This window comes from Schistocerca cancellata, chromosome 5 (genome assembly GCF_023864275.1).
Source record: "Schistocerca cancellata isolate TAMUIC-IGC-003103 chromosome 5, iqSchCanc2.1, whole genome shotgun sequence".
In the NCBI taxonomy this organism is placed as follows: Eukaryota; Metazoa; Arthropoda; class Insecta; order Orthoptera; family Acrididae; genus Schistocerca; species Schistocerca cancellata.
In genome coordinates, this window is record NC_064630.1 from 253,651,101 (window position 1) to 253,664,391 (window position 13,291).

The window sequence follows — 13,291 nt, forward strand, 5'->3', positions numbered from 1 at the left end:
AATATAAACAAACAGTGTCACAATACGTCGGGAATTAAAGTGCAGTTTATTGGCAAAGAATGATACGAATAATTTAGTGTAGAGGTCAGGTTTGGAAAGCTAAAACTGTATGCCGAAAAACATAAATATAAAAGTCATTGCTGAGTTGGTGAGCTTTTCAATAGGGGACGCTGGCTCGTGCGTAACATGCGGATTGAGATATATGTGTCAACTTTCAAATGGACACCCCAAGCTAACGGTTATACAAAAAAAAAATGTATGTGTGAAAATAATATAGTGAGGGAGAAGCGCATGTCAGCAAATGAAGCTTCGCTTGAACGAGGCGTAACGATCAATGTGAGCGGTAAAGTTATACAAGGCCAAATTACACATGTAGTCGAGGACCCCAAACTGAACACTTGGAGATAAAAAAAATAATGGGCCGAAGTGAATATTTAATTTTATACTGATACAAACAGCTCTAGTTCACAGCAGCTGTTGAAAGAAACGCCCGCCAACTGCAAGGCATACACTGGAAAAGAAACCCACTGACAGAACCAGACTCCGCATACAAAGTTATGTAGTGCCATTGTTTGCTCGCATTGCTTATGACATATGGTTGTAACTACTGTTCCCCTATTATTTCCCTCACTGTATTCTTTTGAGTGTGCTTTTTATGGCAATATTTTCCCAAGCTATCCAACACCATTTCACGAAATTCTATTGTGCGAGCAATTCGTCGACTGAAACCTTGGTCAGGGCTATGTGATTAGACGGTAAAGATTCAACCCTTGTGCTTTGCATCGTGTGCATCGTGTTCAAAAAGAAGTTCCAAGTGAGACACCAAAAAAAGTCTCTTGCCTACTCAAAAACAGGAAAGATATACAGGGAGCCCACGACTTGAATTCGTCAACAAGCCTCTACACGCCAGAGGTCCCGTCCTTTTAGTAGTAATTATGTTGGTGCAGAGGGTAGATGCAAACAAATGGAGTGCATAAAAAGTTAGTGTTACTGTGTAATTATCTCTAGAAGAGAATGCTAGTGAAGCACATTTCATAGTCTGATGATAATCTGACGCACAGGATCATGATCCTAATGAACTGAAGTAAGCGTGAAGTGAGATAAAATCGAAATCAGTTACAAAAGAAAGGTTCATGATGTGATCGTATCGCTTTGTCTTAAACATCTGTAGCCGTTACACCAAAGAAGATGGCTTGTATGAGGTCGAAGGAGTGGGTTTCTGTTGCTTGCACCGTGACAATGTGCATTAGCTTTCCTAATTGTTCAGTTTATACAACTTCTATAATTTTAAATGAGGTTCTGCTCTGTAGACCAACTGTGATTTGCAGTAGTTATGTATAATTTGGTTTAATGTTTTATTTTTATTTGTATAGCACCATTGTATTGTATATATTTTTGTTACAATACAACCAGCCTTGTAATGTCGTGCCCCTTTCTCGTCTTTTATTAAATTTGGACGTGCAGATCATCTCTGGCAAGAGAAAGTAGTAATACGAATAAACACAGACAGTGACCTAGACAATGTTTTCAGTGTTTTTCTTTTTTCATTATATGACTTCAATTATGAAGTCATTACTGCGTCTATTACATATTTAGCAGTTGGTGGTATCATGCTAGTAATTGGAAACATTGCCTAATCTTGTCAGATACAAAATATCAAGTAAGCACTAATGGAAACAGAAGGCACGCTAAAAGCATTAGAAGTCTCTCACGTTTGATATAACGTTAAGTCTTCTCCTTTCTTTTCCCATAAAATTTTTAATTTCATTGTCTGATTAGCAGTGCTGTTAGCTCCGTGCTTCATTTATTTAACCACCTATTACTGTCGAAATTGAATGATTTATGTAAAACCGTCGCACAAACGTTTCTTTGACTAGTGGCACGCATAGCTAACGTAAAAATCCCCTAGTCCCGGAACTACTAAATCAGTGTTACACGTGAAGCCTTTATATAACTTTTGTTTGGCTCTTTCTCAAACACATTTCCTGGGGCTTATTTACCTTTCCGGTGAGATATCTGACGTCAAAAACACAACGTAAACGGCTCCCTGCACCGTGTCATAACACGAGCCCTTCCCTGCTGTGTGCCCTGCTTGCTTCTCTAGTGTTAACAACCAACTTAACTATGCCATGTAATTATTGAGCTAGCTGATTCCATTACTTTTCTCGTTTAACTCAAACAGCTTACATTAACTTACATGAAATATGATATCAATTTGTTCTTCGTTCATTTTGGAGTAGTATCCCCAGTCCTCTGTCTACATGTGAAAGTTATCTTATGACTTCTTATTCTTAAATGCAGTACTATGCTACTTCATTTAATTTCACCGGTCTATTTGTCCTTTCGGCTTTTGTAGACTGTTTAGCGATTGTATCCTACATCCGACTTTTTTAACAACGTCCAATTTCGAATCTGACAATAACTTTGAATTTAATCTTAATCTTGAAAGAAATCTGAGCAGTGAACTTTTGTTTGACAATATAGTAACAACCTCTTTTCGAGTACAGCCCTACTCTACATTTACATCTTGATCTCACGGAGGGCCAGTATGTGCTGTAATTACCGTATGGCAGTGAAACTTGGTATATATGCATGTTAAAGCATTAATACCGAACCGATATCCGCTGGAAAAAAGTTCCATTTTTGGCCACCAGGTGCAAATCTGGCGTCTCACAGCACCTCGGCGAGAAGTTTCCGGTGTTCATATTGAACAAATTGTGAAAGCGGCGGTTAATAATAAAGTCAAGATTACGTCTTTCTCATGTTGTTTGTCCTATTCTGCCCACGTCCCGTCCCTATTCCATTATATGTGGGAACAGTTCGATACGTCTTTCTTGCATTCACAGCGCTAGGTTTGCTCTTGGTGGCCGAAATTGGAACTAATTTTATCCCAGCGTAAATCGGTTCCGCTTGAACGTATTAGAATATCTACCAAGCTTCGCTGTCATGCTATAATTACAGCCCACGATGGATGTCTGCGAGTAGCTGGTCTTTAATAGTAACCACCCGCTACATGCTCTGCAAGGTGCTGTGCAGCGTTTTGGATTGCGGAGAGTACTTACATGCAATATAAGCGGCTTTGCTTCCTTTTACAGTCACGCATTGAGCAACGTAAAAATAGTTGTCCATTTACACGTGCATGCACCCTAATCCCTCCTGCCTTTCTGTCATAATCCTTACGTGAGGTATATTGTGAAGCCAACAGAACTGTCACAGTAGCTTCCTTCAATACCGGTTCTCTAAATCATAGTACGCAAGAATACTATTGTGCTAAACGTTTGCTGCTAAACTGAAAACTGTTTATAGCTCTTTAACAGTTTTTATGGCAAGACCATAGGATATTCAGTTTACATCTTCTGTCACGAATCCTCAGTCATAACTTGTTTTCTTGCAGACAGTGCTGCCTTTTATTGCATCCTACGAGGGTTGTCCAGAAAGTAAGTTCCAATCGGTCGCGAAATGGAAACCACAGTGAAAACCAAAAACGTTTTATCTGCAACAGTTAGGTACACATTCCACCTACTTCTCTACATAGTCGCCGCTTCAATGTCGAGTGTTGTAGTGTTGTATCAACTTTCCAATATCCTCGTCATAGAAAGCAGCCGCTTGTGCTTTCGGCCAGTTATCTGCACTGGTCTGCATATCGTCGTCTGTGAAAATATTTTGTCTTCATAGCCAGTGGTTCTTGTGAGCAAAGATGAGACTCATGGGGAGTCAATTACGGATTGTATTGTGGGTGATTAAACAATTCTCATCGGAAACGTTGCAGGAGTGTCTTCAATGCCTCTGCAGTGTACGGCCGAGAATTGGCATGAACAAGCAACTGCTCGACAGTTGTGTTATGTGGGCTGCATGACATAGGCGAAATATCTAACCAGGCCTTCATACTTGGCGGGAGACACTATTCCCTATGCATCTTTACGTGCTCACTGTTCACTCAAAACTGAAAAGAGCGACGCGACACGATCGACGTGCATACTATAGACACTGACCGACACATCTGTGCAAAGCTTTACCGGATTTTCCCAGTGGATTCCATTTCGCGGTCGATCGGAACTTACTTTTTGGACAACCCTCGTATAATTCTCGCATATGTTATGTACCAACTCTTCTACACTCGTGCTATGAACGATACTACGAAAAGATGACATTTCGATAACCACTCTCTTCGAATGTTTCCACTACCTCTAAATTAGGCGCCTACGATATGCCCTTCGTTTATCAATACTTGCTATAAGAGTTTCATCTTATTTATTTGGAGTTGTCTCGCTCTTTGCATTACTCCAAACATGTAGATAAAGGTGTTCGCCGGACTACACTCATCGAATTTAAAACTCTTACGACGTATTCTGTAATTAAATAATATATTCAGAGATGAAACTTGTTTGTGCACTTTCTGAAACATTTCATCAATACGTTACTTTTCGGTCTTACTTTTCTGGTTTAGACTCCAAGCGTTTGTTTTCAACGTATGTATACTGGACCCTCTCTGCAGTTTCCTCGGGAAATCTCTTGTATTTAATTCTTTTAATGCATTAAATTATACAGCTTCCTGTAATTCAGTAGTTAAACATCGCCTGTATTCTTTCAGATCTAGTTCTATTTCAGTGTTTAGTTTTTCTGTCAATGGTGTCCTGATTGTTACTCGTGTACAGTGGGTCTTTTTCTGTTTCTCCTTTGTTTCGATGAGACATCTTATCATTCTAACAATAAAGTTTATTAGAGTAAATCATTGAATAAACCAGCTTAGACATGGCAGTCGTGGAATACTGTACTATTCAAAATATCGCTCATAGGTGACCCTCGACATAATTCGTCGCAGTGTTACGCCAAAAACCATTCCACACACCTGTGAAGACGAGCGATAAGTCGAAACCCGTTTAGGCACTGAAATATGTTGTGCGAATATTTGACTGCTATAAACGAAACGTCCTGACTGTTACACTCCGCAAATATGATAGCAAACACTGTCTGGCGTGGTGGTACTTTATGTGGGGAGCGCTAGTAGCCTCGTTGTGGGTGGACTAGCAGGTGCGTGCGTGACAAGAGGAACGCGTCCCTTCGCTGCATTTCTCACCTGGCTTTCTGCGCCACCCTCGGCCTCCTCGAGACGCTCGCTGAGCTGGATCACCTGCACGCTCAGGTCGGCCTTCTCTCGCTCAATCTGCAACACAAACAAGGCAGCCACTTGTCAGCCACACTGTCTAAGCTCTGGAAAATACAGCTCAGTACTAGCAGTTGGAGAGTATGATGTGTTCTAGCTGTTGGAGATGGGATGTTCAAGCCTTTTACTGCCAGTGTATAGAGCAACCCACGCAATGAGGACACTCACAGTGGTTCACAGTAATCAAGGGACAAGATATTTTGTTGTAGGTATTGAGGTATTGAAACAACAATATACACCACGCGAGTTGCGTAAGACGTTACCCCTTTTTATTTATTGATCGATACAAGATATCCAAAAGACGTTTGCGGCAAATCTTAGCGCGCGAATTGGTTCGTCTTGTAAAAACCGACATAATAAAGCGAATAAAGTGTATTTTAAATGGAACAACATACTTTTTTACACAGCACCGGAATGCTCATGAAAACTCTATGTTCTTGATTTTGGCACTAAGATATTTCGTAAAAGTATCTGAGAAATGTGCTGAAATTGAAAGGCAAGCCTACCGGAGTCTTCATAATCGTCCTACAATACGGGGCTCTCAGGTTAGGGATTGTCGTCATTTGCAGCATATACTAGTTGTGAGGACATACACATATTTAACACAGTTTTTCTGGTACCCTTACGTCACCGTAAGTGTTGACATATAGTTTCGGCTGCAAAAACCGCAGCTAAGTCTTTATCGTATGGAGCAGGGTCAAGATCAGACACATTTTATCACAGTAGTCTCGGGCTATTTTATCTCGCTGCTTACTTCAACTCACCCTGGCAAGAGAGTCCAGCTTGGGCATATATAAACCAGAACAGCCGTTTCCGACCCACCTGCTTCGCCATTTCAGCACATTTTTCATACACATTTGCGATACTTTTCAAAGCCAACATTAATAACCATTATGTCAGTGTATTCGTCACGGTAAGAGCTTTCAAACGACGTTGAAAGAAGTATACCACTCCATTACAAAAAATATTGCTGTAATATATAATAGGGAATGGTATTAACCATCTAACAAAATAGCGTGTTCCGTCTGTTTCGATATCTTCTTTAACCCATTCAGAACGTAAAAGGGATGTTACGTGTTACACTACTTCCAAAGAGAGAGAGAAAGAGAGAGAGAGAGAGAATGTGCCTTTTTAACGACGTATGCCATACATAAGGACCAAAATATGCGTCTCAGCTTCGTTACGTAATATTTACGCGTCATTAGAGGTGAAGCTATATTTTCCCTGCAATCCTAGTCCTCATACTTTTAAAGGATTCCTTACCTATTGCAGCAAAAAGTTCTCAACAAATATTAACATACGTTACATCTATTCGGAACTCTTGTAACACGTTAGTATTATGTGACGATGCATCGAAAACATCCCTCGTTATGCAAACAAGCTAACAGTATCAAACGCACAGTATTTCGATATAATTAAAAATACAAATTATCGATTTAGTGAAACATTTATAAAATATTTGAGGTGACCACGTTATAGAGATATTACTGTACTTTCAACTGAGGTTGTAACATTGAACTTGAGACATGTCTAAATGATTTATTGTACGTCTTTGTATTGTTCGTGTTTATGTTTGCTCATGAAATTGTTGGTAAGGTATAATTACTATTATTTGTTGGCCTTATATAGATGTGTAGTCTTCCAAAGAAGTTACAGGCAAAAACCGTACGAAGAGAAGAATAAAAATGAAGGAATGAATAAGAACAAGTTGTTGTATAATGAATTCCAGAAGCAGCAGTAGAAAATTTCCGTGACAAAGTAATATAAATTATTTGAACATATTCTTAGAAAATCCATGTTAGCATCCAAAACAGGAATGTAAGTTCGCCTTTCGTAGCTCAATGAGGAAAATATAAGTTTCTCGAGACTGGAAGAAATATAAAAACTGAAACATTGTTGCGTAGCGGGAGGAAGCACATGGATTCCCGATAAAAAGACCAAACCGGGAAAAAAGGAAAAATACAGTTGAGAATACCACTGTTACTTGCGTTAGCAGTTAACAACGAAATAATCTATATTCACTAGATATCACTAAATCACTGAGATATCATTAAATCTAGAAAAAGTAATAAGCTGATGTGCAAACAATTTTATTTCTGTCGGGAATAGGGCCAAAAATTATCATTAAAAACCCGAATTCAGTCGTATACAACAATTTTCAGAAGTTAAAACAACTTCTGAAAATTTCTTTAGAAATGGCGCCTGAGTCTTACGGGGGCACAGGCTACGTCAGCGCACAAGTGAGATTCGGGCACAAGCTCGGAATGATCGCTTTCGATTGCTGAATATATCATTTTAAATTTAACAGACAGATGATTGTTCATCGAAATTAAGAGTTACGTGGGAGACCATCATAAAATGTAAGAAAAGTGTAATTGAAAAATGAAATCGTTTGTAGAGAAAACTGAATCTATTTTAAGATACTGATTCACAGCTAGGCGCAGTGTTAACAATACCAGTCGTAACACTGGGAACGTGGACTTTAATTAAGGTCAGTTTACGTTCTGCATTGGAAGTCGATTGTTTCTCATAAGTTTCTGTTCTAGCGTGGACAAAGGAAATGAAATAGTTCAAACGTAGCAGCGATTTGGATTTCTCTACTTATAATGTCTCTGCAAGAAATAAAATTAATTCAAGAGGCATCCCAGAACGGATTGCAGAGAAAAATACACCTGTCTCATGTTATCAATGAAAGAGTGTATAGTAAATAATATGTTTACCTTTGTTCAATTGCGAATTCTATTGCGACCTATTCTAATGCGGGTAAAATTTGTTGTTTGCGTTATTTATCATGTAGCTTTGTCTTAGTCTATTTAAGATACCAAATGAGGATTATTCTTGAACATAGTGGACAGATCTATAAAAGTGCAGGGAATATACTGCTACAGAAGATGTGTAGCGAAAGTATAAGCGGTAGTCAAGTGAAAAGAGAGAGATGGAAAAAAATGTAAGTAACCTATTCATCATTTCAATAGTAGTCGCCTATGCAAATCGACACCTACGAACGTCTTTCTTTAGAGCTCCAAAAATATGGAAATCGCATGGAGAGAAATCGGAACCGTATGCAAGATGTATAAAGGCTTCCAAGCGAAACTTGTGCAGCGTAAATGAGGGCGGACATTATCCTGCAACAGAATTAATGTTTCTACAGCAGTGCAGTAGTTTCGCTGGAAGGCCCTTACACTTCCTCCATACAGTTCCGATCTCTCCTCAAGCGATTTTCATGTTTTTGAAGTCCTGAAGAAAGACATTCGTGGCTGCTGACGTGGTTCGGAGGAAAAGGCGCACGCCTGGGCAAAATCATGGTTCCGAAGGCACTGACTGTCTTGTCTCACAGTGGTTTAAATTTATTAACAGTTATGCCGATTACTTCTGAAGTAATAAACGGTTTACTACTAACTTTTTCCCATCTGTCTCCTTTTCATTTGACTGCCACGTATATGTAGTTCATAATGATGTTTTAATTTATACAATTAGTACAAACTGTTTTAATATTACATCTGAAACATCGCATCGATCTCAGAATTCTCCGTCTAGTACTGACGTAGTCCATTCCGTGGTTGGAAATAGAGTATCCGTTGAGCATAAGGAATAAATTCAGTCACGCTAGTGCTGTTCGGAAATGTCTGCTTGCTTCTACCGAATAACAGAATTTGTAATTTTTTTTATCATTACTTTTTGTCCTGTTATCAGGTCTTTGTTATGAAAATTATCGCATCGATTTTGTTGTTTGGTACTGCCTTCCTATACAGGGTGATACAAAATTCCTATTACAGAGTTCTAGGGGTTATAGAGGGGACTTAGTAGGAGTAGTTTTCACAAGGAACACATGTCCGAAAATGTACCGTTTCGATGTAAACTCAATCTGAGGAACAGATCACTTTCAAATCTCCCGCTTCACGGTGCGCACTCAGTTGAGACAACGAGCTCTGATGTGTGTGCTCTACAGGAGCCCTTAGGGTGGGTTATGTTTCGAATACTTGTCCTCGGGTTCTCTTCTAAGTGACGAAGGACGCCCTCTTCAAACTCGAGAGCGCAGCGCGTCCGTTCAGCTCCACAGTCAACCCTCCTAGTTTCGAACGTATCAATGTCATAATTACAACAGCGACTTTCGATGGCGCCCTCTCCTCAATTTGTATGAGCACCGTGAAATGGGGGACTTTATGTTCAAACTGTACATTGCTGGATATGCGTTTCTTATCAAAACTTCGTCTGCTAAGTTCTCTCTACAGTTGCTAGAAGCTTGTAATAGTAATTTTGAATCACCCTGTATATTATACTCTGAAACCTAATAAACGATTTCAGATCATTGCCTGCCGACAGTGTAGTAAAAAATCTGGGGTAATAGGATTATCAGCAGAGTATTAAAGGGTAAATCTGTAACACAACGGCCTTTCTAGGAACGCCACCTGGCGAGATGGCTGCACGGACGGCCACACAAAGCAGCAAACAAAGAAAGAGTCGAGTAGAAATTAGTAAGAAAGCAATCAGGTGACAAATTCAGGAGTCTTTGGTAATGAACAACTCACCAGCGAATCTATAATTTCCCTTTAAGTTTTACCATGTTTGATTTTTGCAAGATTTTTCCTATTCGGTCAGTAACGTAATCTACTAATTCACCAGGTGGATACAAGATAACCTAAAATCGGGCAAGGACGCTCGCTAACAGCTGAAAAAAGCAGAAATTTATCGGATTTCGTGTAATTGTGGGGAGGTGTACGTCCGTACAACATAAAAAAGATCGGTCAAAAAACGACTAGAAGAGCACGAGGGTAATTGCAGAAGAGGGGAGATTGACAGATCAATTGTTGCGGAACTTGCTTTGTAGTCGGGAGGCCGTCGCATTCATTTTGTTAGGACTCAAGTAATGGCAGCCACAAGCGGGTATCTTGAAATGCTATACAGAGAGACCGGAGAGATTGCAAGAATAGGCACGAGGAGGATGCGAACCTGAATGATACCTGTATTCCGGTGTTGAAGAAGACGTGTACCAGTTTTCCACCTTGGGGCGATAGCAACAGTGGACGACACCGGTCGACAACGGCCATTTGCTCTCGGGCATTCAAAACATGCGACGTCACGCCACTGCGTGGAAACACGCGTAAACGAAATTTTGCTGCAGTCAGTAACGAGCCAGGGTGTGTGAATCGGAAACTCAAAAAAACTGCGAACCCCCTTGAAAATGTCCTCCGTAAGGGGGGAACGAAACGTTGGGTTTAAATGTGAAATCCATTCGACCACGGGATAACAGCCCGGAACATTTGATTAATTATGACTCCATTCATTACAAAGCTCTGTTGTTTAATTGATGTAATGAACTTCAGACGTTTACAACACTGGAGTTTTCAAACAATGATTGACTTGCTGTCATATTTATGGGAATATTTCGCGTTCACGACCACACTATAAGGCAAATGTTCTTCGTTTCAAAACGATCATTAGCTGTGCGACGTCATTTTCATCGTCAGAGAACATTTTGCGTTACGATACAAAATATTGTTAATTTCTTCCACATCCATCTGTTCGAACATTTTGGATCGGGAGACAAGCACGAAACTATTCTTGTCACGAATTTAAAGGCGCTGGTCATGCGTCTGATGCTGGACTATCCTTTCGGACGGGGTGGACAGCAAGCGCATCATATGCGCCGACTGTACTGCCGCTCAGTCTACCGAACATGGAGACGTTAAGTTCCTTCCGTTTCTTTGTTCGCTCTGCAGCTGCCACAGCTTCCGACTACGCGCCTGGTGTCAGGAGCGGATTAGCGTGTAGCCCTGGATTTCGGAGCGGCCGGCGCCACATTCCTGACCGCTGAGTCCCGAGGCGTATAAATAGATGTAGGGACCAACAGCGCCGAAGCACACGCGTCCAGTCCCGAGTATTCCCAACCGCTCTCACCCCCAGACACTTCATCTGCTCTTCCCAGTCCGTGAGGCTATAGGCAGGTGCGCTCAGTTGATGATGTTTAGCGACACTCCACGAAGCACTTGGTGCAGCACTGCATTCTTCACTTATGCGAGTCGGTGTAGAGTTTCAGACTGGACGTAATAAAAAAAAGTGACAGAAACACTGTTGTTCGCCAGGAAAATGTCGTGGTATCACTATTATTTGTACACTACTGGCCATTACAATTGCCACACCACGAAGATGACGTGCTACAGACGCGAAATTTAACCGATAGGTAGAAGATGCTATGATATGCAAATGATTAGCTTTTCAGAGCATTCACACAAGGTTGGCGCCGGTGGCGACACCTACAACTTGCTGACGTGAGGAAAGTTTCCAACCAGTTTCTCAGACACAAACAGCAGTTGACTGGCGTTGCCTGGTGAAACGTTGTTGTGATGCCTCGTGTAAGGGGGAGAAATGCGTACCATCACGTTTCCGACTTTGATAAAGGTCGTATTGTAGCCTATCACGAATGCGGTTTATCGTATCGCGAGATTGCTGCTCACGTTGGTCGAGATCCAATGACTGTTAGCAGAATATGGAATCAATGGGTTCAGGAGGGTAATACGGAACGCCGTGCTGGATCCCAACGGCCTCGTATCACTAGCAGTCGAGAAGACAGGCATTTTATCCGCATGGCTGTAACGGATCGTGCAGCCACGTCTCGATCCCTGAGTCAACAGATGGGGAAGTTTGCAACACAACAACCATCTGCACGAACAGTTCGACGACGTTTGCAGCAGCATGGACTATCAGCACGGAGACCATGGCTACGGTTTCCCTTGACGCTGCATCACAGACAGGAGCGCGTGCGATGGTGTACTCAACGACGAACCTGGGTGCACGAATGGCAAAACGTCATTTTTCGGATGAATCCAGTTTCTGTTTACAGCATTATGATGGTAACATCCGTGTTTAGCGACATCGTGGTGAACGCACATTGGAAGCGTGTATTCGTCATCGCCATACTGGTGTATCACCCGGTGTGATGGTATGGGGTGCCATTGGTTACACGTCCCGGTCACCTCTTGTTCGCATTGACGGCACTTTGAACAGTGGACGTTAGATTTCAGATGTGTTACGTCCCGTGGTTCTAGCTTTCATTTGATCCCTGCGAAACATTCAGCAGGGTAATGCACGACCGTATGTTGCAGGTCCTGTATGGGCCTTTCTGGATACAGGAAATGTTCGACTGCTGTCCTGGCGAGCACTTTCTCCAGATCTCTCACCAATTGAAAGCGTCTGGTCAATGGTGGCCGAGCAACTGGCTCGTCACAATAAGCCAGTCACTACTCTTGATGAACTGTGGTATCGTGTTGAAGCTGCGTGGGCAGCTGTACCTATACACGCCATCCAAGCTCTGTTTGACTCAATGCCCAGGTGTATCAAGGCCGTTATTACGGCCAGAGGTGGTTGTTCTGGGTACTGATTTCTCAGGATCTATGAAAATGTAATCACACGTCAGTTCTAGTATAATATATCTGTCCAATGAATACCCGTTTATAATCTGCATTTCTTCTTGGTGTAGCAATTTTAATGGCCAGTAGTGTATTATACTACACGTACAGTGTGTAGGAGGCAATGTAATAGTATGTTAAGATTGTCGTCAGGTGAATTATGTCGAAGAGACGGCGCGAGCGACGGCCTAGCAACACGTTCTTTCCACAAGATACAGATTAACAGTCCTCTTGTTTTTTTATTAAATCAATTTGTTTTGGAGTCCATACTCAAAGATTTGTTGCTGTCCAACAGCGCTTCACTTCACTTAAAGTACTTTTTGAATCAAATTTACATTTACGGTATTTACATACATTATTGAGCATCAGAATAAAATCAGACACAAATTAGTTTAAAAAAAGGGGCAGTGAGGCTCACATAACATTACAAGCCTTGTCATGTTCGGTCGAGTTCCTGAGTATTGTCCAACTGTGTATCTGTGTCTACAGAGATTTTCTGCAAATCACTGTGAAATGCATGGCAGGGGCACTTCCCATTCCACCACGTATTAGACTTTCTCGACGGGCCATTCGCTTATGGGGCGTGGGGAAAATGGTTGTTCAAATGCCTCTATGCACTCTGTAGTTAATCTAGTATTGTCTTCGTGGTTCTTACGGCAGCGATGCGTAGGGAGCTGTAGCGTATTTTTAGATGCACACTCGATACTGGTTCCCGAAATTT

General features: G+C 41.3%; 1 protein-coding gene across 3 annotated transcripts in view; it reads right to left on the reverse strand.

Annotated features, from left to right (window-relative positions):
- The window catches only part of LOC126188903 (paramyosin, long form), a 187,870-nt gene that overhangs the window by 96,367 nt on the left and 78,212 nt on the right, over positions 1-13,291 (reverse strand). For all 3 annotated transcript variants that reach the window (XM_049930591.1, XM_049930590.1, XM_049930592.1), the window contains exon 4: positions 5,078-5,164. In XM_049930591.1, coding sequence (XP_049786548.1) covers positions 5,078-5,164 — 87 coding nt within the window. The remainder of the gene's footprint in view (positions 1-5,077; positions 5,165-13,291) is intronic.